Consider the following 28000-nt stretch of genomic DNA (forward strand, 5'->3'; position numbering starts at 1 on the left):
CATACGAAAAACTTGTAATTTTGGCATGGGAATCTACTTACGCACGTATCAAAACGCGGATAAAGTTTCACTAAACATTTCACTAGAGTTTAAAACAAGGTTCTACCCTCCGGAGGGCATTTTCCGCGAAGATTTTCAAATTAAAGTCGACTCTACCGCGGACCAATACCGGTTCAAATCAGCGCGTAGTTGCAACTGGATAAATGACAGATTGCATAAGTCAGGTCTGGTCGCTTATATTTTGTTTTAGAGAAAAAAAGGCGTTGTTGCAATTCAAATTCATATCCTAAAAATCAAAATTTCTGGTTCGTTTATTACGTTATTGATGCAAATATTTTTTCTTAAATTAATTTAAATTTAAGTAATGAATTAAAAAAAGACATATATAAAAAAACACTATGAAAAACAGAGAAGCACATATAACTTTTATGGAGGTTATTGTAGTTCATGCTATTTACTACAATAATGCATAGTTGTCATTGTAGCTTCATGGCTCTGAGTAAAAATGAAACTTTTGAAGACAAAATAAAATCTTGAGGTTAGATTTCCGCATTCATTAAAAAGTATTTTTGAAGTATTCTAATATTTTACATAATAAAACCAAAAGAAATGGCCTTATGCGGAGCCCTGGCAGGTGTCCACACTCGTCTTCTCCACGAAAAACTCCTAAGTCTCCTAAATTCAGCAGCAACACTGCCTCTTATTAACACTCAAATCGTGAGACATCGCAGGACCAAGCATTGGGATCCAAAATTCAAGCAACTCAGAAGACTCAAAGTCTTCAAAGTAGATTTGCCAGATTACCGTGAGAAAATGTCTGAATTGACTGAAGAGCAAATACGTACTCGAATGAAAGAACAGGGCATGTTGCCACATAGGCCTTGGCAAGAGCAGCAGTTCATGATTGCCTCAACAGGCACCGTTTTCGAGCCCTATGTCCCCCCAGAGGGAGATGGAAAAGTATCCCCAGTGTCCACTCAGGGAGCAAAGCAGAGCTTGGAATTCCTAGGAAAAAAGGGAAAAACCATGCTCTGTATTAGAAAAATCCGGCATTATGATGAAGACTTTGATGGGCCAACGTTTTGCAATGAAGCCCTGGGAATTTATATTAAAATGCACGAAATCATGGCTCAACAGGATAAAGAGAAGCTCATTGATTATGTCACCGAACGAGCTTATCCAGAGGTCATCCATAATATTGAAGGCAAGACTCTGCATTGGAAGTATTTAAAGGAAGTGGAGTTGCCAAGGATTGTGCATGCTAGACAGACTGAAGTAGTCACTTCAGACAATATTTTTGTCCAAGTAACTGTTCGTTTCCACACAAAGCAGACTTTGGCAATATACGACCGGTTTGGCAGATTAATGCATGGCAGTGAAATTCTAGCTAAAGATGTTTTGGAATATGTGGTATTTGAAAAGCACTTGTCAAATCAGTATGGAGTGTGGCGAATTCATGCAAAAATTGTACCCCACTGGCAACCTCCTAAGGAACCTTCTAAAATGACTTACAGACAGCTAATTGAGCCCCAAAAAGATACTGCAGTGACGCCGAAATAAACTAGATATTTTGTTGTTAAAAATATTTTATTATAATCAAATTAAATTAAGAGAAAAATGGGTTTGATATGAACACTGCATTTTCCGGCTCCTCCAACGCATTTTTTGCCATCATAATATCATACTCAATAGCCTTAATTAGTTCCTCCAATGAAGCAAAATTCTTCTCTGCCCTCAAAAACCCAAGAATAACGATCCTCAATTCCTCCCCGTAGAAGTCACACTCGAATTTGTGCAACAAATGCACCTCCATCGATTTTTTGCTATTATGGTAAAAGGGGTTCCAGCCCACACTCATGACCATTTTGTGTACCTGTCCCCCGTTGACCTGACCAAACCCATAGTACACCCCTGTATTTAAATCCTCAGGGAGGTTATTGACCACCTCCTCATCGAAATTGGCAGTAGGGCATCCCAGCTCCTTGGACCCTCTTCCAAACCCCTTGATCACCTTCCCACGGGCGAAATATGGAAGAACCTGGCCGGACATTTCTATTATAGGCCCTCAGGGAGGGCAACAGAAACAGATGACTGTTGTGACGTTGCCTTTTTTCTGATAGTGTTTGTCCAACTGGCAACGTTGGACTAGACTGCACCGGTGTGTGGATTTTTTTATGGTAATCTCGTCGTCTCTTTGAGCAATTTCAGTGTCGACGATCACTTATTACCTTGGGGAAGTGCAAAAATGCTAGAAGTCGGCGACGATAAAGTAAGTACACTTTACTCTCATAGATTAAGGGGTTTTATCAAAAACGTACTAAAGGTTAGCTCGGTATTTATCAACAAACCGCGACCTCGAAACGACCTTTACACTATTGAAGACCAATTGTTACTGCAGGTTGTGTAATAATACCTAGAATTTGCCAGTACGAAAACTACAAGACTAAAATTGCTATTGCATGCATGATGATAACGATGTAATTGAGTGTGTAATTAAAGCTTATTAAATGTATTACCTAAAAAAACACACACAAATTTTGTGTACCTCATCTTTATATGTAGTCTAGTGTATCTTATCTTTATTTGTAGTCTACAAACACTCCTACACTTTTACTACAGGATGTGCCAATTCATATTTCATAAGACAATATAATTGGTTTATTATACATAGAGTATTTTGGCACTTCAAAAAAAACAAATACCATACATAGTGGACCAAACGCAAGAATTATGTCATTAAATTTGACATAAATGCCATTTCACATTATGTCATAGTCATCTTTTCTTCCCATCACAGTTGCAGCCCTGTTTCCTTATTTGAGTGGTGCCCTAATAGGTTTTGCCCTTATTGTATCAATCTCTAAAAGTTTTTGAGAAAAAGATATTCAATTTCTTAACAAAACATATACCCCAACAGAAAACAAAACGTCCTTCAAACAAAATGTTACTGATCCTCCCTCAAATATAACATGAACAGTTGTGGGGAAATAGATGACAGTAACATGTCTGCCTATGTCAAAGATTGATGACAGGCAGAAATTAATGTGTGTATAAGTGAAAAATATAGGAGGCTGAATTTAACACACTATATAAATACACAGCACAAAACAGGACAAAAAGTTTGTATAAACACATTTGGAAATTACTAATCAAACACCTTGTATATTATTGTATATGTAATACAATATTCTATGCCACAAGTTCAACATAAAACTCCTTATACTCATACTTAAAAGTCAATGAGCAAACGCTCCACCAAGCTACATTGTGATTAATTTTCAGATTTATGCAATTCAGATCAAATTAGATTTTGCAATCTTACTTATATCAAGCAGCTAAGAGTACTCCACCTGAAATCTTTGATTTGATCAAAGGTGATACTAAAACATTTGGAGAACGTTGAAATGATACTAAGAATATTTTTGAACTTGAGGCTCCCAGTCTTTCAACAAGTTTAAGGAGTGGTTTCTAAGAAATACATTAATACATACTACAAAAATAAGTTTAGTATTCTTCCGCACCTGAAGGAATTGTCCATCAGCCCTTGATTATGTCTAGTTTGGTAATGCCAGGATCATGGTCAAGGAGCAAACAACATTTTTAGAATTATACATTGAACTAAATTTTGATGGGAGCTTTGGCATCTCTCAGCTTTTTGAGTAACTAAATCATGAATGTTATGCCTTGAGAATAACACCAAAGTATATGATTCATAAATTCTTAAAAATCGTATATTTTTCTATTTTAAATTTGCCCTGAGCTATGGGATCATTTTAAGGGCGGCTACAAAAAAGATGAGAACATCTTTGCCGTGTTTTCTCCCATCGATCTATTAATATATTGAGCTTATCTACAAAAATGTTAAATCATCTTGTATTTCAAATTCCACCAACAATAATTATTATTGTTATAATATAACGAATTAATAAAGCATGATTGTGGTATATTTAATCATGACATTCTGTGCATATTTGTTCAGGAATAATGTCACGCATTCAATCAATTATACAAATACAGTAAAATCTCCCTTGACGGACACCTCCGATAAGCGGACCTCTCTAATAACCGGACAGTTTTCTGGGGACCAACTCTTTCCCATAAGATATTCTAATAAATATTTCTCTATTAAGCGGACTGTCTATTAAACGGACACGGACATTGAATCTAACTCCATTTTTACATTTTTTCTCTCATAAACGGACATTTATTTAGCCCGCGACCAGGAAATAATTTTCGAATGAACGTTGCCGTTCCTTTTAATATATTTAACGAATGGCAACGTTTTGCCTGGCCGCACGTCTTTCGTAGGGGAATTACCGGACTCCCGAAAGGCATATTATGTATGTATAACCATGCCACTATTTTTGTCTACTACATTTGTATTTAACGCAACGTTCGGAGTAGTCGTAGTAGTAGTAGTATTTCTCCTTGTGTGTTTTTAGTGTTTATATGTTAATAATGGCTCCAACAAAACGTCTGTTAACTTTAAAAGAAAAGCTGCAAGTAGTGGAAGTTTACGATAGAGAAAAACTTAGTGTACGTAACTTAGCGGCCCGATTTAATATAGGAAAAACCCAGGCAAGTGAAATAATTAAGAAGAGAGAACAACTATTAAACAGTTGTGTTACATCATTTAACTCGGAGCAGAAGAGATCATTCTTCAAAACTAAGGGATTTAACATCGACAAACTAACTTATGAATGGTTTGTTAAAGCCCGGAATAAAAATTTTCCTATATCAGGGCCTATAATTCGATCAAAGGCGAAAGAACTTGCAGAAAAAATGGGGTACCAGGATTTTCGCGCTTCTTCTGGATGGCTTGAAAAATTTCGGATTCGACACAACATTACGTTTCGTTCAATTTCAGGAGAGGCTGCTACTGTCAATACGGAGCACGTCGCCATTTTCAAGAACAATATTTCGGTGTTACTGAAACACTACGAGCCAAGAAATATCTATAATGCTGACGAGACTGGCCTTTTCTTTCGTGCCTTACCCGAAAAAACATTCGCTTTAAAAGGTGAAAAATGTGCGGGTGGAAAAATGGCCAAAGAACGCCTCACTATTTTACACTGTACAAATATGGCAGGTGAGAAGGAAAAGCTTTTAGTTATCGGAAAATCAGCAAGGCCTCGTTGTTTCAAGAAGTTGGACCTACGTACTTTACCTGTCACGTGGTATTCAAATAACAAATCTTGGATGACAAGTAATATCATGACAGAATGGCTACAAGTGTTTGATCACAAAATGGCCAGGGAAAAACGGAAGATTTTATTATTTATGGACAATGCCGCTTCTCACCCAAGAGACCTCAATCTGCAGAATATCAAAATAATTTTCTTACCACCAAATACGACAGCTTTGTGTCAACCATTGGATCAGGGAATAATAAAGAATTTTAAAATATGTTACCGCTCAATTATATTAAGACACATTTTAATAAAAATGGACAGTGTTAACAACGCTAATGAGTTAGCCAAATGTATAAATGTACTGGAGGCGGTGTTTTTCATTCATTCAGCTTGGAAACAAGTATCTTCTACGACCATAAAGAATTGCTTTACTAAAGCTGGGTTTAGATATGAAGTTACACCAATATCAGGTGAGGGTTGGGACCCAGATGACGAAGTCCCGTTATCAAAACTTGCGGAGGTGTGCAAAATGATGAGACATGCTGGACATGAACAAACTGATACAGATGCTTTTATTAATGTTGATAACGCTGTTCAAGTTGAAGATCAAGAAATGGAAGTTTCAATTTCTAATGAAAACACGGAAGAGATAGACTCTGAAGATGAATCGGATACGATGATATACAACAATAATATGAGCGATAGTAAAATACATTCTTACAGTGACGCGTTTAATAATGTAAATAAATTAAAAGAGTTTTCTTTGAAGAACAGTGATTTGAGAGGATTCGAAATGTTAAGTAAGTTAGAGATACATTTTGAAGAGGATTTTATGAAGAAAAAGACCCGTCAAACTTCAATTACTGAGTATTTTACTTCTAAACTTTAGTTACCTAAATATGTATGTATATATGTAGTACATACATGTACATACATATACGTACTTGTTAATTTCTCATTTTAAAATATTTCTTTTTTTGTGGCTGATTAGTTAAGATTATTCTTATTTTACTCTCTTAATTGAATAAAATATTTATTTAATAAATAAGTTTTAAAAAACCCATCTATATTTTCACATTTTCTAATAAGCGGACACCTCCTATAAGCGGACAAATAGAAGACGACCACCGGTGTCCGCTTATGGGAGATTTCACTGTATACATTTCTTTTACTTACAACGATGAGCTTTAATGCAGACCTTCATGGAGTATTGATGTAAAATATATCCATGGTGTACCATTAAAAACTTTGCATTTGGCTTATTTTTAACTACTATTAAAACAATAAAAATTGCCGATACACGTCTATTATGATTTCCAGGGGGATACATTTTAGCGTTAAATGTAGATTCACCAAAACAACCCCTTTCGTGGGGGGTACATTCAACTTTAGAATCTCAAATAGTAGCGTAGATTAAGTGATACCTCATTTGAAGGGGTTTTTTAATCTGATTGTAAGATAGTAATTTATTTTTCATTTTAGGTCACTTATTAAATAACAAATCAATGTAATCTACAAGCTTTAAAGTAGGTTGCCAGGTAAATTATAATGAGGTTTGAGGGGGCTATATGTAAAACCTTCAAATTATAAAATTTGCATCCGTGGCCACCAATTTTTTCAGGTTTGTTTAACAGTAACTCAGTTGGAATGAGAAATTTCAAAAATTTCAATTATTTTCAATGTATATTCATCATATTTCAATGTAATAGGTGTACAAAAAGAAACTGAGCAATGAAGTTATATGCAATAAAAAAACATACTTAGACACGTTCAATTCGCCTGCAATTGTAAGCAGGTATTGTTTATTTATGACTTTTTATATGATAAAAGTTTCAGTTGTTTAGGAGCTGTAGTTCAGTGCACAAAACGTAAATAGAGACATGGATATTTCCAAGCAATATTTGAGAATATCAATGTTGTTCTGTTTTAAACTGAACAAAAATGCTGCTGAAACAACAGAAATGGTTAATTCGGCTTGGGGAGATAATTCTGTTGGTGCATCAACTGTTAGGAGATGGTTTAAGAAGTTTCGTGAGGAAAATTTTTGTCTTGAGGACGATCCACGTGCGGGTGTCGAAAAAAGTTTCAAGACGAAGAACTGCAAACTTTACTGGATGAAAATCCATGCCAAACTGAAAAACAACTTGCAGAGCAGTTAGGAGTAACTCAACAAGCAGTTTCAGTTCGATTGCATGGAATTGGAAAAATTCAAAAAGCAGGAAAATGGGTTCCTCATGAGCTAACCGAAGACAATAAAAATCGAAGAGTTGACATCTGCATGAACTTGCTTTCTCGGTATAAAAGGAAGAATTTTCTGCATAATACTATTACGGGAGATGAAAAGTGGATTTTGTATGACAATCCTAAGCGCAGAAAAACATGGGTTGACCCAGGCCAGCCATCCACATCAGTTGCAAAACCAAACATTCATGCCAAGAAAATCTTACTGTGTGTCTGGTGGGATTGTAAAGGAGTCATTTACTATGAGCTTCTGGAACCCGGTCAAACTGTTACAGCTGACCGTTATCAGGCCCAAATGATCAAATTAAGCGATGCTCTGGAGGAAAAAAGACCATTTACGGGCCAAGGAAGTCGGAAAGTGATATTGCTGCATGATAATTCTCGTCCGCATACAGCTAAACCGACCCAGGAACTCATCTTCTCGTTAGGCTGGGAAATACTCCAGCATGCGGCGTACTCTCCAGACTTGGCTCCTTCCAACTTCCACTTGTTCAGATCCATGCAGTTTCATTTAGCTGACCAACGATTCTTGAATGTTGAAGATATTCGAAAATGGCTCGATAACTATTTTTCGACGAAACCACTAAGCTTTTATCACGAGGGCATCCATCGTCTACCCAGTAAATGGCAAAAGACCATAGACAGTTATGGAAATTATTTTGATTACTAATATTTTCAATAACTATGTTTTTAATGAAGCTTAATTTCGCCAAAAAATGCTCAGTTTCTTTTTGTACACCTATTATTTAAAATTGAAAAAAAGTATATTCTGACAATCAGAATTAGAAACCCTTTCAAATGAGGTGTCGCTTGACCTATGGTGACATTTGAGATTCTAAAGTTGAATACACCCCCGAGAAGGGGGTTGTTTGATAAATCTGCATTTAACGCTAAAATGTGTCCCTCTTGATAGCAAAATCGATGTGTCTTGGCAATTTCTAATATTGTGATGGTAGTTCAAAATAAGTCGGGTACAAAGTTTTCAATGGTACACCCTGTATGCAGGGTAACCAAGACGAAGTCAAACCGATTCCGGACCGCCAGAAATATTCCAAATATGTCGGTCAGGATTCCTTGCGCATGTTTCTAGCAATCCGGCATTTCTTTCTCTGTTAGAACAGAGCGTCCTTTCCTGTATGAAGATAGGCCCCTTTTCTATGGGCACGAAATATGAACGTAACAAAACCCATCATAAAAAATCTATTAAATGACATTTCATGAAGCCTCTCAAGCTCATGAAATCACACGAAATAATTGTTGCTGCAAGGAAATAGTAATATCACTTTTTGATGCTTCAGTTCATGATTTAGCAATATGGTGAAATATTCACAATGAAATCACATTGTGAAATCAAAAGTAATGGGGAATTGTTTAAAAGTTAGGAGAATGAGTGGCACATTGTTTTCTGATCATCACTGAAAGATATTTATTAATTATCTGCTTATTTACATCACTTATAACCATTAAATATTTAATTAAGCTGTATTGGGAAAATGATGCTCATTTGAGTGTGAGTAAGTAGCATGAATTAATCTTTGCGTGAAATTTTGTATGTAAAAAATGGTGATGTCTAGTTCTCTTTGGGAAACGGTAAGAATACAACGTTGTTTTTAAGGAGGTAAAAACTCAACTTTAAGAACATTTTAGAGGTTTATATATTTATTTCTCATACATAAAACTGATCACGTTTTAATGCCCTCTATCACCATTATCAACCACCAAACCCGATTCACTGTTTCGCGTGTAAAAACAATTCTCAGTAATTCGCAAAGTCATTGATAATAGCCAATTTAGTCGAGCAATGATTGTCATATTTCTAACTGAATAATTGCTTAATTCCAACGTAGAATTCCTTTCCTAATCGCGACCCATTCAAGTCCATCGCCTCAGCCTGTGAGGGTCGTCCATTTATTTCTACCAAAACAAACTTTATCTACGCATTCTTCAAAGGCCATTCATATTTGCTTCACACTTTAAGCATAGGCTCTCTACCCATAAATGTGATTTTAATTATTATCGTTTTTAAAAATAATCCATTCAGTTTATCTGTTGAGTGTATAGTACGCTTACATGTACCGATAACAGCGACAATATGAATCTCAGATTAGTGCGTGTCTGTCTTTGAATCGTTTGGATGTGCAGAGTGTGAGTCCCATCCATCGTCCAATGGATTCGTTACTGGATAGAGTAAGTTTTCAATAATAAAGGCAAAGTTATATCAGTATCATAGTATTAAATGCTTTTGTTTATTGTATGTTTTAATTAAGTCGAATTAAAGCTAATGCCAGTGTAATAACATATCATTAGAAAATTTTATTTATCTGCGATGATTTTAGCGCTTTATTACACAGTTATCAAAGTATCCAAGACTAAAATATGACGTCTTTTACCCTAATACTACCTCTAAGACTGTTTGGAAAACATTTTCAGATTTGCTAAGTTTTGATAACCTCTGGGGCCTCTCTTAATGGTTGCTTAATTCAAACGAATAAATTTGAAAAGGTCTAAAAATGCCCTGTAACTACAGTTATTGGAAAACTAATCTGATCATCTTACATCACTCAGAAATTCTAAAAATTCACCCTTAAAGTACAGAATGTACCTGCGAACTACTTGAGTTTACTCAGACTCAGAAATTACCTTTATTGAATATCCCCCAGCTACCTTTTTCGCCAGTCTTGATAATATTGAGGTGGCAATGCAGGACATATGCGCAGCCATACGCTAGGCGTATAAAGAGAACTACTAAGGACGTTCCTGATCAACTAGGGAGCCCTGGAAAAGGTTCTGCTGGGGGGATTGAAAATCTAGTCTTACGAGGCAAAATCCACAAAATCCTTTCTAGTAATCTCAGGCAGAAACTGGGGTCGATTAAACCTCTAGACAGATCCTACGTTTTGATGACTCGCAAAAATGGCGATGTAATTTATTAATTACGTTAATAGTAAATTATTATTTACGTTAGGCAGCTAAACGTACACGAGCGAGCCTATGATATCAGTCATTACTATTGCGTGGGTTTCTCCCACTGATTGTTAACTATTCGAAAAATACAAGATACACTTTCCCAAAATCAACAATGATTTTACTACATTTGAGGGGGGCCAAAATTACAGAAGCGGGCCGCCTAAAGGATCCACTCCGCATGGCCGCGATTTTGCGCAATACCTCAAAAACAACCCCTTTCTTCTTGAATGCCTTGTACTATTCCCCATTGTTCTACATCACGGAAAGCTACATTTAAAATGTTTGTAGGTAAAGGGCCATTCGAGAACGGGCAGCGGCGCTAAGGCCTTCATTGAGGCTACCAAGCGTGACGCCCTTCTGCACTTGGAAAACGAACTAGGTCGATTAGTGAGCACAGCACCGGAAAATGCCCAAGAGCGCGTGCGCACTGAGTTGAATGGCTTCACCGATCTCTTCAAGCGGTTTCTGGAAGAATCCGGGCCTTCGGTGGAGTGGGAGAGAATCGAGAAATTGCCGCAAGACGCCGTGCGAGATTACGCCTCACTGGATACTCCCACAGCCGATGTTTTACATCAAATGCTCAATAAACTAGTAGTAGTGAAGCTGAATGGAGGTTTGGGTACCTCTATGGGATGCTATGGCCCCAAATCTGTAATCACAGTGCGAAATGACTTGACCTTTTTGGATCTAACTGTGCAGCAAATAGAGGTAAAACAGGGGTTTAGTTTCTAAGTTGTGATGTTCAATTCTAAACTTCTAATATTCGACAGCAAACTTGTTATACTCAATCCCAAACTTATATGTACAGCATCTGAACAAAACGTACAAAGTCAGCGTGCCCCTGGTATTGATGAACTCCTTCAACACCAACGAAGACACCGAACAGGTGATTAGGAAATACCGGAATTTGAACGTAGAGATTCATACGTTCAATCAGTCCTGCCATCCGAGGATAAATAAAGACAGTCTGATGCCCATTGCCAAAAACAGCGACGTCGATAAGAACATGGAAGCGTGGTACCCTCCGGGGCACGGAGATTTTTACCAGTAAGAACTTAATTATTATAAACATCTGTCTCCGCCACTGCTTGCGAAGAGAAGAAGAAATCAAGTCCCACGGCGTGCACTTGTGAAACTTTAAACTTGAATATTAAATTTCACAACATACCCATCGCTTCCCCCTATTGATTTGCCCACTAGAGTCGCTACTGGCGTCTATCGTGGGACTGTCTCTATTAGCTTGCAGTATATCCCTCTGATTTTTATTGAAATGTGTAATAGGCCGAAAATGACTAATTCCAGTGGCGTGCTAAGAATTTATGTAAATTTTAAAAGAAGTTTAATCTAAATTTCTCAGTACAATTTACAAATCTTGCAATTTTATCCCTATTTAGGAGTTTCTATAATTCGGGTCTGTTGACGAAATTTGTGCAAGAGGGTCGCGACTACTGCTTCATCTCTAATATCGACAACTTAGGCGCCACCGTGGACATCAATATCCTCAACTTGCTGTTAAACAGCGAAAAAGAGCACCAATTTGTCATGGAAGTTACCGATAAAACCAGAGCGGATGTTAAAGTATGTGATTATTTAAATTTAGTTTTTTTTTATTACCATGGGTTGGTTTGAGTGTAGGGCGGTACTTTAATCCAGTACGAGAACAGACTGAGGCTTTTAGAGATCGCGCAAGTCCCGAAGGAACATGTGGAGGACTTTAAGTCTGTGAAAACGTTCAAGTTTTTCAACACAAATAATTTATGGGTGAAATTGCCAGGTATACGCCTATAATTAACATGGCATAGCTAACTAATTAATGTGCATACTCAGTGGCGTAATTTTACCCTTTTTCCAGCCATCGAAAGAGTGCTTCGTGAGGACGCTCTTCAATTGGAAATCATAGTGAATGGCAAATCGCTGAGTAACGGTTTGAACGTGATCCAATTGGAGACTGCTGTGGGTGCCGCCATGAAGTGTTTCAAGGGGGCGCTGGGAGTGAATGTGCCTCGGTCTAGGTAAGTTATAACATTACGTATTTCAAAGTTTTCATCCGTCCACTTCATTTCATATTCGGAAGGAGAGATTATTTATTTCCTTTTTTACATATGTTGTGAAAACCATTAAATTTCCAAGGGTTGGGTATGAAATCTATTTAGCAAGTAGGCAGTAAACAGTTTATTTTTCTCCGACAGGTTTTTGCCAGTCAAGAAAACCTCAGACTTACTCTTGGTCATGAGCAATCTCTATAGCTTGAAAAACGGCTCATTAGTAATGTCCCCTCAGAGGATGTTCCCCACTACGCCACTGGTCAAGCTGGGAGACAACCATTTCTCCAAGGTCAAGGAATTTTTGCAGCGCTTCGCCAATATTCCTGATTTACTGGAATTGGACCATTTAACCGTGTCTGGAGATGTTACTTTCGGGAGAGGAGTTTCCTTAAAGGTATATCGACGGTTCAGTTTTCGGAACGTTTAGTGTTCAGTTAAACTGACATAGATAGTGATGGGATCGGCACATTATATAGTTATATTGTTTATTGGCCCATTCGAGATCAAGATGGAAGAATTAACAATTTTTCTTTTTTTAAGGGGACTGTTATTATTATCGCAAATCACGGCGACAGGATTGATATACCATCCGGAGCGATACTGGAAAACAAAATAGTATCTGGCAATATGAGGATTTTGGATCATTGAGCTTAGCCTTTGGTTAAGTCTAGTCATTTGTTTTTGTCAATCTACCCGTATACCAAGTTTCAAATCAGTGTAAATTGATGAGAGAGTGGAAATACTTTGTCGGCTAAAAAATGGTTATTTTGTTAGTATTTCCCTTCTGGGATACATTATTATTGTTCCTCTTTATGAAAAATTAAGATTCTAGTAAATAAATTTAAAGTTATATTTTCAATTCTGAAATGTTTTATTTCATCGATTTATTATCCCTATTAAATCAAAATTGATTAAAAAAATAATCCCACAATGCTCTTCTATAGATTATTAAAATTATTCATATCACATCTCCATAATGTATTATTATCTTTGCAATCCGGTCAAACACATAAACGAATAAAACGAAAAACAACCAGCACTGGATATGTCCATTGGGTTATCTTAAACTTCGTTCACTCGACTATATATAAGTGATGATATTAATGTTTTTTGGCCTTGGAACTCTTAGTTACTAGATACTTGCAATATACGCAATAAATGGATGACATAATAAATCATATAAATACATAAATGATAAAAAGTAGTAAAAGAAGGCCTTTCCCCAAATACAGTTAGTTTAACAGCTATCATATGTCGAATTTACAAAAAGCACCTGAAAGATTATGTTCTGTTTATATCCTTTGATGATGGGGTGAAAGGGTAGTTCGGCCAATTTTCTTACTTACTAAAGACTTATTGAATGATAGAATTCACTATTAAATATCCTCTACCGAATCATCTCAAGGTGCATCTCATTTTTCAAAAACGTTTCCAACTCCGCCAAAACCAGGTTCTTCACTGAGGTATTGGTTAAAATAAATATGGCAAGCTCGACGCAGTGCTGAGTCTCAAATTTCTTCACTACCCTCTCGAGTGCTTTGTATAACAGTCTTTTTTGGTCGTCGGTCATTTCGTCGAGTATTTCCATGACCGACTTGAATTTCCCTTGTGAACTCATCGCTACAGCTATGGACGTCACCGAACCACCTTCATGAATGTACAATGAAAAGTTGAAATATGTTTTGTTTCTTATTGACAGTGACATTAGTTCTGACCATAAAATTGGCAATTTCTGATAAATGTCATTAACAAGAGTAATGTTACTGTCAATGCGCCCTTGAAAAATTCCTAAGTTTATAACCTATCGACACACTTTCTCATATATGTTTTTGTAGCCTATTCTATCTCTCTCTTTGTCTCACCTATGGCCATTCCAATAGGTCCAGCCACGAGTCCTCCAATGAATACCCCTGCAGCTGCCATCATTGCACCCTTGCCGGACTCTGTGACGGTGACCTTAAGGTCCTCTTGTTCGGCTAAAATGCGACATATCTCCATAAGGTCGTCTTTGTTCCTCAAAATGTGGTTGGCCAACATTGAGTCCGGTGATAATTATTGCAGTCGAAAATATTTTTAAACTGAAAGAAATTAACCCGCTTTTGATCTTAAGTAATTTAGATAAAGACGTTATTGTTAGTAAACTGATATTCGGATTGACTTGTGTAGAATAAATGTATATGTGAAGAATTGATGGAGGTATTTATAGTCGATTTTCAATACAAAAAATACCGATTTATCGAATAGAAAAAAAATTCCCCTGGATTTTGTTGATATTGATTGATTGATTGAGTTTAATCAAAAACAGCTATGTTCATTGTTCTTATCATTTGGAAATAAGATTTATTATCGGTGAAAAACCCTTTTTCGAATTTTTAGCAATTGCGGCATTATATTAGGTCGTGTAGTATGAAATGAGTAGATTCTCGAAATGCCACATTCAACTGCGAATAACTTCACTCTAAATCTATATTTGGACTTGACTTTTTTATGTGGAAAAGGCACATTCTTCCTCTTTCGATCAGAGTTTAAAGTGTTAAAAATTATTGAAAACTTTTATTTTTATAAAAATTTTTGTGCAGCCATGCAAAATAGTGAAATTCGTGTGTTAATGAAATATGAGTTCCACCGTGGAACCACAACAGCCCAGACGGCTCGCAATATTAATGATGTGTTTGGTACTGAAGTCACTTCACAGCAAACAGTATCTCGTTGGTTCATGAAATTTCGTTCTGGCAATTTTGACCTAACAAATGAACCACGTGGACGACCTGAAACTCAAGTGGATAACGATTATCTGAAAGCCGTGGTGGAAGTGAATCCACGTCAAAGTGCAAGCGAATTATCGTTAATATTCAGTGTAACCAAAAAAACAATATTGACTCATTTGGCTGAAATTGGTAAGGTGAAAAAGCTGGACAAGTGGGTACCGCATGAGTTGAGCGACATAGAGAAAGAACGACGTCTCGAAGCTTGTGTTTCTTTGTTGTGCCGGTATAATAACGATCCATTTTTGAATCGGATTGTTACTTGTGATGAGAAATGGATCCTATATGACAATACCAGACGTTCATCGCAGTGGTTGGATCAAGATGAACCACCAAAACATTGTGCGAAAAAAAATCTTCATCAAAAGAAGCTTATGGTGTCCGTTTGGTGGTCCAACGCAGGTGTCATCCATCACAGCTTCATGAAACCTGGTGAATCGATTACGCCTGATGTCTACTGTCGACAACTGACCGAAATGATGAGGCAACTGACGGTTAAGCAGCCAAGATTAGTCAATCGAAGCGCACCGCTATTGTTGCACGACAACGCTCGGCCACACACCGCACAAGTCACCTTGGCCAAGCTACAGGAGTTGGAATTGGAAACTCTTCGTCATCCACCGTATTCACCCGACTTAGCACCCACTGATTACCACTTCTTTCAAAATTTGGATAACTTCTTGGTAGGGAAAACATTCAACTCCGATGAGGCTGTCAAAGCTGCCTTCCAAGAGTTTATCGACTCCCGGCCTGCAGACTTTTACGGCAGGGGAATCAATGAACTTCCCGTTAAATGGCAGAAGTGTATTGATAATGGTGGTGCATATTTCGATTAACAATAAAAACATTTCATATGAAAAAAAAAATGACTAAAGTTTCAATTCAATTCTACTCATTTCATACTACACGACCTAATAAAAAGAAAACAATCTTGGCTGAGGGACATCTATCTTTTTCTTAGTATTAGAGCACCACCGTTTTACTTTTGAAGGTGGCTCGACTGAGTCAGTGAATAATTGGATGACATGGTGACAACATTATTGTCCTTCCACTTGATAAATAGTAGGCTGCTAGAGCTGTCATAACGATATTCAAAATATCCATGATTCTTTTTCTTCATTCCCTTACAAGGCGTCAAAGGACATCGTTTTATGCGGCTTTCTCTTGTAGCTTCCGTGGCTCGAAAACCTTTCTCTTTTAGAGTTTTCATCAAATTGTAACTTGTAAAATAATTACCAAAGAATATTTCGTGGTCCGAAGGAACAGCAACCACATCCAACATATTCAAAACCACCTTTGACCCCAATGGAAGGCCTGCATCCTTTTGAGCGCCAGATATTGCCCCACAGTACGCATCAAACTTATAGCAATGGCCACTTGAGCTCCAAAGCATTCAATCTTTGTACTCGAACCTAACGGGGTTTTCCCTTATGAACTATTTAGTCAATATCTTGAATGTTTGAATTTATTTCGTCAGAAACGAATTCAAGGGTTTGATAACGCCTTCCATAAAAAGTGCTTGGATTTATTGCCTCAAATTCATTGTTTTAATACGTTTTCTGAATGCCTCAAAGTGAGCTTAGCCTATAATGAAACATGCGTGTCGACACCTCATAAACCCACTGTACTCGTATGAGCACATGCATATTTTTGGTGTGTTTCCATTCCTTTTCTCAAATTACGTAATTGTATGTAAAAAATATGTTTAGTACTTACTATTGCAACACATAAACACCTTGCAACAAAGATATTTTGAAAAAAAAAACGTTTGAAATTTCCCTTACAATAAGCGTCGTAATAACTTGCAAGTTTACGGTTATTTACCCGATACGTCTAGCTACAGCGCCATCTAATATTAAATCTGTGCAAATATGGTAGAATAGGGATTGATAATACCGTAACGTTCCTTATTGGAACAAATTGCAACAAACGTCGCCACCAGACTATTTTCCCAAATGGGTATGATGGAATAAAAAGGATTAAGCAGTTGGTCTCTCCTGGATCATGCAATTACCATACTAAACATATCACTATCCGGACAACTTAAGTTAGAAAGCCGACAGATCCTTGTCACAAGCATATTCTTGCCATAATTAGTTCTTTGAAACTGCACGTGAAAAGTTTTCACTTCTTAGCTTTTCTTTTTCTCCTCAGGAGAAATACCAAGTCTATGGTTTATTAGTCGAAAGAACCATTTACCTCGCAAATATTCATGAAAAGTAGGGCATTAAAATAAAAACGTTGCGGATCAGTGAAGGAAAACCCAGGATTTAAAAATAACCTTGTAGCAGTGATAAAATGGTTTTTTAAAATGGCAAGGTGGATTATGTACTCCTCAGTCTGAGATATAATTATGATTGTTTTTATTAATTTGTTTAAATGCTTACCCTTCATTCGCGTTAAGCCTTTGTAATCGTAGTTACGGAAAAAGCAAACAAATTAATTTGAAAGTAGGGTTAAGAAGTCAAACTTTCGAATCATTACGTCAACAAAAACAAAAATGGCGTTAGTTCTGTTCTTTTCTATTCGTTGAAGGAAAACAGACAATTCTTTAACAGCGTTCCAAGTGCTTCATATACAGTACGCATCAGGCTGACTGGACGAATTTCGAGAAGAGGATGCATAGAGATTTTTCTCTCACGTCACATAGTGCGAAATGCGGAGGGGGCTGTTTAATTGGAAATTGATTAATACCTAAGTCCTACTTAGTTCTCAATCGAAAAGGTATCAACGTATAGGGCAGGCTGTGCAGGTTCACTGAATAGTTCGTATTGAAACTCGTAAAACTCACACAAAAAGTATTTTTTCTTACAGCAATTTAGACTGGATTTTACCGATTAAATCGTCCACTCTGCATTTCGTATCATATGATGTGAGAGAGAAATTTCTCTGAGCCCTTTTTTCGAAATTGGCCCGCATACCGTATTCCGTCTCGTTAGAGGTAACGGCTCCATTTGGTAGATAACGATTTTCAGTAAATTGTATTTCTGATTATTAAAAGCAATCAAAACAGAGTTCTTCATGAGGACTTTCCGGACCTTAAAACTAACGAAATCGAAGAGTTATTCGAGGAGGCATGGGTCTCTGCGTTGATAACTGAGGAGAAAGTGACTTTTGAAAATGCGAGAAACAATCAGGAAAAGGAGTGTTCAAATATATTACACATAACAATTCAAAGTAAAAACCACTAAAAATAATACATGATATACAAAAGACACGTTCTACACTACTGAAGGAAAACCGATCGCAAATGTCAAAATTATATAGTCAAATAAATAAACGATTATAATATAATAAGGCGTTCGTTAAAAATAACCTGGCAGTGGGCTGCGAATCGTAAACGTAGGTCATTGACTTATCCTTTGCTATGTATCATCAGATACCTGATTGATAACTGATAACAGACGAATTTACCCAAGACATACCTCTGATATTTCAAAGCCTACTCAAGGTTTTTTTTTAAAATAATCACCCTTTACTACAGAAACGGTGAGGGTTATTGATTCGTAACTTCTAAGTCCGTTTCACAACGTACCTCACGTTTAACTCAAGCCAAGCTCAAAATTTAATACATGGAAATTGTGTTCACACTAAATGGAGTCTCATGCGCCTACTCACTCAATGAAAGCCACGTGCATTTGAGTATGAACGTTGTTTGACCCATAGTATGAAACAGGTTTAACTGAGCGTCATATTCCCATGTATCGAGATGAGCGTCGCTGAGCCTATGGTATGAAACGGGCTATACCCATTGAACCTAATTAAAATTAATAAATTCAACATTTTTTCCTTCTAAAAACTACAGAGAGAGTTAATTACGACATTCAACAGAGCGCTTACGCGACCTTCAATGCTAAAACTAGAGATAGGGTAAACATTAACAATAATAAAATTAATTATGAATTACTCGGTAGGGGGCAAAGGCCAGAGGGAATGCTCGACATGTCGGCCTGCCATCAGCTCGTCCCAAACGTGGCGCCATCTGTTCAGTCTTTCTGCAAAATGTTCGGGAGTCTTTTCTGGGTCAATTTCTTCGGTTCCGGTATCAAGGTTAACGTTATTGCCAACCGCTGTATCTACAGACATAAAGACGTCAGCCGAGGGGAAAATCAAAAATATGAACTACACCCGTGTCTGGCAATACTGCAAACATTAAGTAACTAGTCGAAACCTGACTGGATCTGGAAGATTTAAAAATCCTCAACTTTCTCTGTTTGGATGTTCTTATTTTCATTTCAGATTAGAATCACCATTTTACTTTTGCAACATTGCCAGGCTACCAGTCAGTTTCTTCGGTTCTAGCTTACTTACGCACCATGATTGGAGGGTTGTTTCTCGTCTTTGCGCGAATTCTCGATCTCCTTCAGGCCATTCCGGATGTAACCCTGAAAGAATTCACTAGAATTCTTGAGGAAGGGTTCGATGTCGGCCTCAGGATGCGCGCGCGTGAAATCGTAGAGTAAATTTAGACCCTCCTTGGTGCTATCTTTGTTGCCGATCTTCTGGAAAATGTCGGTCAGTGTTGTGTTATTGGCAAGCGAGAGGGAGTTGCGTTGTGACTGCAGTGGTACGTCCTGCGCCTGCGCGATCTTCAGACTTTTCACCAATTTCAGAATGTACGACTCGATGTCTGATTCTGCGGGATTCGGAATTTTACCCAGTAATTGCATGCTCTGAGCTCCCTTGATTTTAACGGTCGAATGCAGAATTGTTTTGATTGTTCTGAAAGGAGTGTCAGCCGAGCGAGACGTCCACCACTTGGACGGGAACTTCACTAGGAATTGATGCACTTCCAAGAGAACCGATTCGTAGTCCACATGGTCCCCCCAGGTGGGCATCAATTTGATCACCTTCCATAGGCATTTCATTACCAAATCGATCTGTCTGTCAGCGCAATTGTCGTTACTCATGTACTCTGTCATCAGCTTCACTAAAGCACATAAAACAGCAGTATGATCGGACTGCTCTATGACTTTGACGCAGTTAATGTTGATAACTCTAATATAGGCTTCTCCACACTTCTCCAGTTTCTGTTCAACCAAAAGAACAATTAAGTGATTGACAAGCTGCTGGATCATCTTCGTCGGCACGTTTTTGCCCAGTATGGGCTTTTGGTAAAACTACAAAAAAAAAAAAACAATGAGGAAAACCCTTGTAAGAAAACTCTTTAATCTCACCATATCGATGCTCCTAAACAAATCGCGGTAAATGCGAGCTACGCTCGGATCATTGGATGGGTCCAGAGGATGCAGGTATTCTAAGAGAGAAATCACACTTTCGAAAAACTCCCCTTCATAATCCCCGAAGATTCCGATCTTCCCTGGGTTGTTCATCAAATCCATAAACAGGGTCAGTCCTTGCAGACCCATTGCTAAATTCTGAGACCCGATCAGCTTCACAGTTTTCTGGATATCCGGATCCGGACTAGATTGGGCTACACTGTATCGATTGGCGACCACCGGTTTTGGAGGGGTGAGAGGCATTATTTTCGCCTTATTATCAAAGAATGAGGGCATTTTTATTTCCTCTTTTAGGAACTCCAGGTCCAATTTCTCGATTGGCAACTTAGTGAAGTGAGGAGATATTTTGTCCAGATCGTTCATGAACTCGGATTCGAGTTTAAAGGGGCCTTGGACCTCTTTCCGGGGCGGGTCTGGTGCCACCGCTGGCGGAAGACTAATGGAAATAGTTTACCATTGAAGAAAACTGCTTTTGAAAATGGTTAAACAGAGATACGGAAAGGGAATAGTTGAGAGGAAGAGAACTGAAAGCGATAAAAGCTCTTCAATTCTCATCAAGAGTATACTTACGCGGGCATAGGTACAGACATCCCTTCCTCGTCATCCATGTCCTGATCCTCTTCATCTCGAATCACGACCACGTTGTTATTATTCACCCCATTACGAGAAGGCGCTGGTATCTCCGCCACTGTAACAGCAGCAACAGTCGCCTTGGGAACCGCCGATCTGCGACTTGAGCGCTTGATTCGCTCCTCCAGTAATGTCATCTCCTTGTCCGATATCTGTGACACACTAAAATAATGCAACCAAACGTACATTCACTCGGGATTTCTTACATTGCCCACCATCTTGTAAACCTTTTCGCCGACAATATTGTACGCCTGCACGACACAATTGAGGGCGGCATTGCGCACCGAATTATCGCGATCCGAGATTTGTTTAGCCACCTCTTTCAGGCAGGCAACGGGGGTCGGTTGGCACACCGTAATGTTGTAGTCCTCGATCATGGAGCCCATCACCTCCAGACACTCGGCCCTCTGGCGGGCATTCTTAGATTTAATGCCCTCCATGACATAAATGAAAAGACGACTGACTGGAAATACGGCAGTTATTAGTTTCAAGAGAGCGCGAACGCCGTTCCGGACAGCATCTTTGGGGTCGCCAATCTAAAGAAACATTTGATTAAGTAAAGAGAATTCTAAATTCGATATTAACAATTATGATGAAGGTCCTAGACAATATTCTTTCATTTTAAAAATCGATATCTTCCTTTAAGGAAGAGGAAACCAAATAACTTATCCTCACCTTAAGCACCAAATATGGTATGAAGCAAGATCCTTCGTTTTCCAACATGCGGTACTGCTTTTCGAATAACATATTAAACACCGAGTGTAGATACTCGAGTCCCTTCAATAGCACCGATGGATTCGTGTCAAAAAACCGTAGAGTCAACCATTTGAGGATCAAGTCTAGATTAGAAATTAGGGCTTCGCTGTGGTCGGGTAGGTCGTCCATGAGCGACTCGATCGCTTTGATGTGATACCTAAAATCGCTTTATAAATAAAAAAATTATAAACTGAAGAAAAAATCTGACCGGAAGTCGGAGTGGAACATGTTTGAAGTGAGATTTCGATTGACATTCGCAGCAGTCATTTGGTCTTTAAGAAGGTCTACAAATTCTTCACGAGGCTGCGTAAAGTTCCACTTCAAAACTTTAAGTTTAGATTCGTCTATAGTTCTTTGGTGTTTCAAGTTGTTAACTACTAATAAAGGAGAGTTGTCCACGTCTTCTTCTTTTTTCCTACTGCTGGGACCTGCAGTTTTTCCTGCGGTACTACTTGGCTGTATTAAACCAGAAAATATGACAATGAATTACAAGATGGCATTACCGTAAATTTAGAGACGAAAAGTGAGTTTGGCAACGCTCTTAACAAACGGCAGATAAAATTAACTTTTCTGTTTAAAATTAGAACCTTAACTTACCTTCTTGACTGCATTTTGTTTGTTGGGGACAGTTTTAGTGCCTCTGACACTCTTTTCTTCGGCTACGGGAGCTTTCTTCGGGAGCGGCTTCGTCGGCAAGTTCGGTCTCGCCTTCTCTAAAGCGGTCATCACCACAGTTTTAGATCCGGGCTTCAATTTTTCCGTAAGTTTTGCCATGGAATCGTACCCCAGATGAATCATGATCCCTAAAACGGCCTCCCCTGCGTTTTTCCGAACATCAGCACTGCGGTCCTCCAAGTTGCCGTATAAGTGCGGAACGCATGCTACAAGCTCCTCTTTCGGCACCGATTTGGGAGGTACTATAAAACCATTAAAAATACTTCTGTGTATGAAAATGTGAAAGTTTTGCTGCATACTTTTGGGTAAAACCTCTGCCAGCCAACCCCACAATTCGGTTCTCAACACGGGCGAACCGGACTTTAAAGCGTCAGCTACCATTTCCCCTTCGAAAAACTCCTTATGACCACATTGTACTGCAAAGGCGTTGATGGTATCTAAGGCAGTAATTCGCATCCAGGCTTTGCTATCCCCCAGATCTAACAAAGTTTCTTTTTTTTGCAAAAAACTTCTTTAAGCTAAAAACCCATACTTTGAACAATACCCGGGAACCACGCCCTAATGAACTGTTTTGAAGGGGGTCCCATGGACTTTGCAATACACTGGCAAATATTCAATGTAGCTTGAGCGATTTTCACGTTGCTATCGGTCAGTCGAATGGCCAACGGTTGCGGCAAGTCCCCCAAACTTCCCTTCAAGAATTTAGCCTTCTGAATGATTGTGTTCAGTTTATTTAGTGCCTCGATTCTTTCCTGAAATTAAATAAAACCTTCCGTGAATGCTTTCCTTTCGAAACCTATATCGCTGACCTTCCAATTTTTATCCATAAGTTCGTTCAATAAACCCTCGGTTATTTGACTACTGATATCTACTCGAGGTAGCATATCTTGCACGTTGACTTGTTCGGATTCCATATCATCTTCAAGCGCATCCAAGCTATTAGAACTGACAGACTTGGCGACTTGTGCTGTGGAAAACGTGAGAAATTTTTTCTATATTTTAGATCAATTTGGAATGTATTCGAAGTATTTCGAAAACGCAACAAGGGAAAGTTTTTATTCTACTCATTTGTTTATTCTTCTCTTAATTTATTTAAACACTTACGTTTCCTACCGCGCACTGGAGCAGGCGCAGTTTCTCCCTCGTACTTGTCAAACTCGGCGTTGATCTGCTCTCGCAACACCGCTTTCTCGTTCTCGAAAAACACATGTAGTGTTGCCCCCATATAGGGATACAAAGTACCCAACATGGCGATAGCCGCCTGTCTCACGCCAGGATTGTTCGATCCCAAGCCGGTTTTACAATGCTCGATTATACCTTTAACGTCGACACCTCTGAAAAAGAGATATGGAAGAACGAGCGCGTAAGTGCGAGTCACTATGCTAACAGTGTAAGGATATCTGCCAAGTGTCATGTTGAGTTGTAATCTGAATAGTTATCAAATATACAACTACCAAAGTTAAGTTAATAAAAGATAATTTTGTCAAGTTAACAGAACTTCATGAAATAATATTACGATAACAGCAAAATATATTTCCATTGTTGTCACGTTTTTCTCAATATTTTTGTCCCTACCCGATTCCGAACTCTTTTACTGCTCCGGACAGCCAAACTAAAGCTTCCTGTTGTACTTTGGGGCTTTTTTGTGCGAACGCCGCTTCCAAAGCGGCTGTGCAGACATGTCCCAGACTGGTGGCTTCTGCCATGGCGGTCATAGTTTCCCCCACCATGGCACCGTTCTTGGGGTCACCGAATTTCTCGGAAATGTCGCCGATGCAGCAATTTACTGATGTGGTGGAAAAAGTACTGTTTTCAGCTAAATACTAAGAAAGAAATTGTTTTTGTGGCACTAAAATCTAGATTATAAAAACTTACTTTGACGATTTCTAGTTTGACTTTGAGAACTTGGAAATTGGTGTCCTTGAGACCAGGTTTCTTCAGGATTGTCTTTATTAGGGCTTGAGAATGAATAGTTTTACCTTCCATGGATTGGATTGTTGACACAATTTCCTCAGCGGCGGCCAATCTATTATTTCGCTCAAAGTAATATAATAATGTACAATGTAAGAATCCAACTCACCGAGTTTTCCACATAGAATTCACCAGATCGGACACTACATTCCCCGACAACAACTCCCCGATAACGCTTTCGACTTCCAATTCGTCCAGCTCCTTCTCGATTTTGGGAAGCGCTTTCGGGGGGGCTTTACCGGCCCCTTTGGATCTTACCACAGTGGCAGAGCCCGAAGACACACCTGCTGAAGGCTTCTTATTACCTGTGATTGCTTTAGCTGAAAATTGGTAAAGTGCGCAACCAAAGAAAAAATTCCTAACAAAATCTAAAAAACAAGCGAATGTGAAAGTTACCGGAACTGGGCTTTTTGGGGACAGCTTTTGCCGCGGCTTTAGTGGGGGCAGTTTTAGGTCGGGCCTTTTTGGCAACGGCGACTTTAACTACAATTTCTGCCTTGTCGTGAAATTCTTTAATTTTGTCCATCTTCAGTTTGTCGTTTTCCAACTCGACCAGGAAGGGGGTGACAGCCTTCTCTCCAACGAGCTTCATTAAAGTACCCAGAGCCTCAGCAGAAGACTCTCTGACTGATGGGTCTATAACAGAGATTGTTCAAGATTGGTACAGAATACGACGCCAACATCGAAAATGGTTAGGTTAAGTTTAATGTGAGATCAAGGTACAGAATAGCCAAAAGGTCTGTCAACTCAATTACACAATAAACTTAGTAGTAAGTCTTTGAAAGATGAATTTTGTTTTGTTCATAAATTTCCAATACGATTTTCTGAAGGTAGATTCTAACTAAAATAACCGATATATGAAATATCGAAAACAATTACGATGAGCAATGGTGAATCATCGGTACGGAATCGAGTAATCAGTTGAACTCTATATAGGACTTCATTGTTTCAAAGCTCTGTACACTACAACTTACCAGATTCGTTGATGTTTTTCATTAAGCCACCTGTAATCGCTTTGAGAACCTTTTTGTTGATTGCGGTTTGCTGCGTTTTACTGAAAGCACGGGATAAGAACATTGCCGCCTCAGCCTTGACCGAGGGATTTTTGTTGTTCAAGGCCTCAAGGATATCTTCCAGAATTGGCTCTATAGTAGTCTATCATAAAACCCTCATTACCTTGGTTGTTTCATCCAAAGACATTAAGTTGCTCAATAAATAAAATAACGGTAACACCCGCTATTTTTTAACAAAATAGTGTTGAAGTGTACAACACGTTAATAATTTGACCCTAAAGGACATAGATAACCCTATAACCTTTCTATTATTCGTAATTCAAAATGGCGGGCGATGTCGTTGCTCTATACAGCACATTCCAGAAACTTTTGTACATATTTCACTGCTATTTTTTTATAAGGACATATGAATTATTTTTATGCAAATAAAGTTTTGAGAACATGTTACTGAAATATACAGTATATTATATTGAGTGGCCTTAAAACTAATAACCACTTACAGACAGATAAGTGGCGTCAATTGCCTCCCTAATGGCAGTTACGACATTTTGCTTCTTCTCTTTAAATTTCTCAAGCAGTGGCAAGATTAAAGTTCCTGAGTAAGACTGGAATCGTTTTTTTAGACCTGTGGCCAGGCCTGCTATGCATCTTCCAGCCAAAGCCACGCAGACCACATTAGAGTCTTTTTGGACTACCTTTTTCAGGGCTCGCACTACATCTCCATAGTCTCCATTCTCTAATTTTGGGGCTTTCACCAAATTCTCCAAAACTTCCAGCACTTCTTTGCGATCCTGCCATTTTTTTGCCTCAATTTTGTCTATAAAGTCTTTAGGTAGTTTAGAAAGGATGTCAATTGGGTCAGCTGTATCATAAGGGTCAATATCCTGGGGGACTCCGCCTTCCTCTTCCTCATCTTCAGGTGCTTTAAATTAGAATTAAATGAGGGAGAATGCAGAAAAATATCTTTGGGTTGTTTTTCAACATTTACAAAAATAAATTACAGAGGATCATATTTATAACATTTACAAAGTTTCTAAATAATATAGATCTTGAAAGAGAACCTAAAGTGTTTTACAAATTTCTTCTGAGCTCAAAACATGAAAGAATGCTGAACTAAGAAACACCTAAAGCTTATGAAATTATAGCAGGAGATCAATCTGTGACATTAGCACATTCTAGAAGTTTTTTGTCTAAGCAAATAAATTACAAATAATGCATAGCTTGCAAAATAAAATAGAATGATTTATAACATTCTAAAAGTTTCTTATTATATCTCTTTATATATTATATATCTTATTATAAATCTTATTAATACACCATTAATTCATTAATTTATTTAACAGAAGTGATTTTTACAATACTTACTATCAGTCTCCTCAGTATTTGTTTTTAGAGTGGCTTGTTTCTGCTGTTGTGATCGAATGTACCGAATCGGGAACCCCTTTTGACCTTCAACTTTAGCAAACTCCCCCTCCAGTTCAGTCATCTGGACCGCCTGCAAATTTGCTGACTGCAAATGATTTCTGAAAACAAACTAACTAAATGCCTGCAATTAAATAAAGTTTAAGACTGACTTCAAATTTGGACCCATCCACTTGTACAGTTCTATGACCAATGCTCGAGTTTCATCTCTAACCCCCTTGTCCCGATCAGCAAACAAAGTTCCTAGTTTCTTGATTATTGGCTTGGGGCTGATGATTTTAATTCCAAACTCCTTTAATGCAGTAGTGAGCACTTGAATACAAGCAGCTACAATCTTCGGATTTTTTTGGTCAGTGCCTTTAATCAATTCATCTTCAACCTAAAAAATTTCTTATAGAGTTGCCCTTAAAAGTTACTTTACTTACCGCCTCATATTTCTCAATTTCAATGTACATGAGACACACTTGCAGAGCAAGTTCACGGGTCTTAGTTCTGGGAGCTGCAATGCATTTAGTTACAATGCCAGACATCACTTCAGAGACAGTTTTGCCTGCATGTGCATAATTCTGAACATAAGCAAGAGTGGCTTCCAAGCCCTTTTCTTGACCCGCAGCATTGCTGTCAGTGACAAATTTTTTAACCAGTCCCAAGTACTTTCCAAATTCCGGAGATTTTTCGTCGTCAATTTGCTTGAAGGTTTTGGTGACCTCTTCATAAGCACTCACCCGTGCTTTCCAGAGTTTGTGCACGCACCGCTCTTCGGCGGACAGTTTCTTATACTCGTCGTCTTCCATATTTAAAAGCTCATTTCTATAAAGAGAATATTTGGGTCGCCGTTAGTTCAATTACATTGAATCATTTCCAAAAATGGAATATAAGGTGAGGCTATAGGGCCGGGCTTATACCTTTTGAATTCTAACTAGAGGAGATGCGGAATTCCAGGTTTGGGTTTATAATTTATTAAACATATACGTTAAAGTATCCGAAACGCACAAATAGTTTATCGTCTAAAAATTAATTTTTTTTAAATGAGTTTTTATGGGGACTCAACACCAAGAAAAAACAGAGAAAATGGTCGATGTATAAATGTCAAATATTTTCAAATTGGAATATAAGAAATTGACGTTTCCCCCACCAACTTTA

At 38.1% G+C, this 28000-nt stretch overlaps 6 protein-coding genes across 8 annotated transcripts in view; 3 read left to right on the forward strand and 3 right to left on the reverse strand.

The window, feature by feature from the left end:
• Nucleotides 1-28000, forward strand: part of Prosalpha3 (proteasome alpha3 subunit) — a 46924-nt gene that overhangs the window by 10512 nt on the left and 8412 nt on the right. The window lies entirely within an intron of this gene.
• Nucleotides 560-1618, forward strand: mRpL45 (mitochondrial ribosomal protein L45). Its single transcript, XM_066393628.1, has one exon. It carries the CDS (start codon nt 610-612, stop codon nt 1558-1560), a length of 951 nt encoding a protein of 316 aa, XP_066249725.1. The 5' UTR covers nt 560-609; the 3' UTR covers nt 1561-1618.
• Rfk (Riboflavin kinase) lies at nt 1569-2132 on the reverse strand. Its single transcript, XM_066393637.1, has one exon. The coding sequence runs from the start codon at nt 2048-2050 to the stop codon at nt 1607-1609; it is 444 nt and encodes a 147-aa protein (XP_066249734.1). The 5' UTR covers nt 2051-2132; the 3' UTR covers nt 1569-1606.
• On the forward strand, nt 2138-13242 carry UGP (UDP-glucose pyrophosphorylase). Of its 3 annotated transcripts, none has more exons than XM_066393621.1 (8): nt 2138-2269; nt 10629-11048; nt 11149-11387; nt 11735-11918; nt 11976-12114; nt 12193-12352; nt 12530-12779; nt 12926-13242. In XM_066393621.1, the coding sequence occupies exons 1-8, from the start codon at nt 2246-2248 to the stop codon at nt 13031-13033; spliced, it is 1524 nt and encodes a 507-aa protein (XP_066249718.1). In that variant the 5' UTR covers nt 2138-2245; the 3' UTR covers nt 13034-13242. The 3 variants fall into 3 exon arrangements, with proteins under 3 accessions (XP_066249718.1, XP_066249717.1, XP_066249719.1); XM_066393620.1 differs by lacking the exon at nt 2138-2269 and adding an exon at nt 8853-8963; XM_066393622.1 differs by lacking the exon at nt 2138-2269 and adding an exon at nt 9340-9560.
• LOC136411168 (protein C19orf12 homolog) lies at nt 13236-17635 on the reverse strand. The gene is made up of 3 exons (XM_066393638.1): nt 17538-17635; nt 14248-14463; nt 13236-14032 (listed from the first exon to the last, which is right to left on the reverse strand). Exons 2-3 carry the CDS (start codon nt 14420-14422, stop codon nt 13773-13775), a joined length of 435 nt encoding a protein of 144 aa, XP_066249735.1. The 5' UTR covers nt 14423-14463; nt 17538-17635; the 3' UTR covers nt 13236-13772.
• On the reverse strand, nt 18289-27703 carry msps (msps cytoskeleton-associated protein 5). Its single transcript, XM_066393604.1, has 21 exons — nt 27283-27703; nt 27010-27236; nt 26801-26958; nt 25936-26357; nt 25397-25577; nt 24819-25058; nt 24532-24742; nt 24327-24477; nt 24027-24274; nt 23556-23785; nt 23261-23418; nt 22984-23203; nt 22751-22930; nt 22374-22693; nt 21985-22232; nt 21696-21933; nt 21227-21556; nt 20961-21172; nt 20328-20826; nt 19466-20270; nt 18289-19226 (listed from the first exon to the last, which is right to left on the reverse strand). Exons 1-21 carry the CDS (start codon nt 27649-27651, stop codon nt 19054-19056), a joined length of 5820 nt encoding a protein of 1939 aa, XP_066249701.1. The 5' UTR covers nt 27652-27703; the 3' UTR covers nt 18289-19053.

Source organism: Euwallacea similis, chromosome 9, assembly GCF_039881205.1.
Source record: "Euwallacea similis isolate ESF13 chromosome 9, ESF131.1, whole genome shotgun sequence".
In the NCBI taxonomy this organism is placed as follows: Eukaryota; Metazoa; Arthropoda; class Insecta; order Coleoptera; family Curculionidae; genus Euwallacea; species Euwallacea similis.

Excerpts from the sequence above, each read along its gene's own strand:
- UGP (XM_066393620.1), top strand. The coding sequence starts at position 8,934 with ATGGTGATGTCTAGTTCTCTTTGGGAAACG. Across the intron at positions 11,388-11,734 it reads GGGCACGGAGATTTTTACCA|GAGTTTCTATAATTCGGGTC; the intron begins GTAAGAACTTAA and ends ATCCCTATTTAG. Across the intron at positions 12,115-12,192 it reads TTTATGGGTGAAATTGCCAG|CCATCGAAAGAGTGCTTCGT; the intron begins GTATACGCCTAT and ends CCCTTTTTCCAG.
- LOC136411168 (XM_066393638.1), bottom strand. The coding sequence starts at position 14,422 with ATGTTGGCCAACCACATTTTGAGGAACAAAGACGACCTTATGGAGATA. Across the intron at positions 14,033-14,247 it reads ACCTATTGGAATGGCCATAG|GTGGTTCGGTGACGTCCATA; the intron begins GTGAGACAAAGA and ends ACATTCATGAAG.
- msps (XM_066393604.1), bottom strand. The coding sequence starts at position 27,651 with ATGGAAGACGACGAGTATAAGAAACTGTCCGCCGAAGAGCGGTGCGTG. Across the intron at positions 26,358-26,800 it reads AAATACTGAGGAGACTGATA|CACCTGAAGATGAGGAAGAG; the intron begins GTAAGTATTGTA and ends TCTAATTTAAAG. Across the intron at positions 23,204-23,260 it reads TTATGGATAAAAATTGGAAG|GAAAGAATCGAGGCACTAAA; the intron begins GTCAGCGATATA and ends ATTTAATTTCAG.
- mRpL45 (XM_066393628.1), top strand. The coding sequence starts at position 610 with ATGGCCTTATGCGGAGCCCTGGCAGGTGTCCACACTCGTCTTCTCCAC.
- Rfk (XM_066393637.1), bottom strand. The coding sequence starts at position 2,050 with ATGTCCGGCCAGGTTCTTCCATATTTCGCCCGTGGGAAGGTGATCAAG.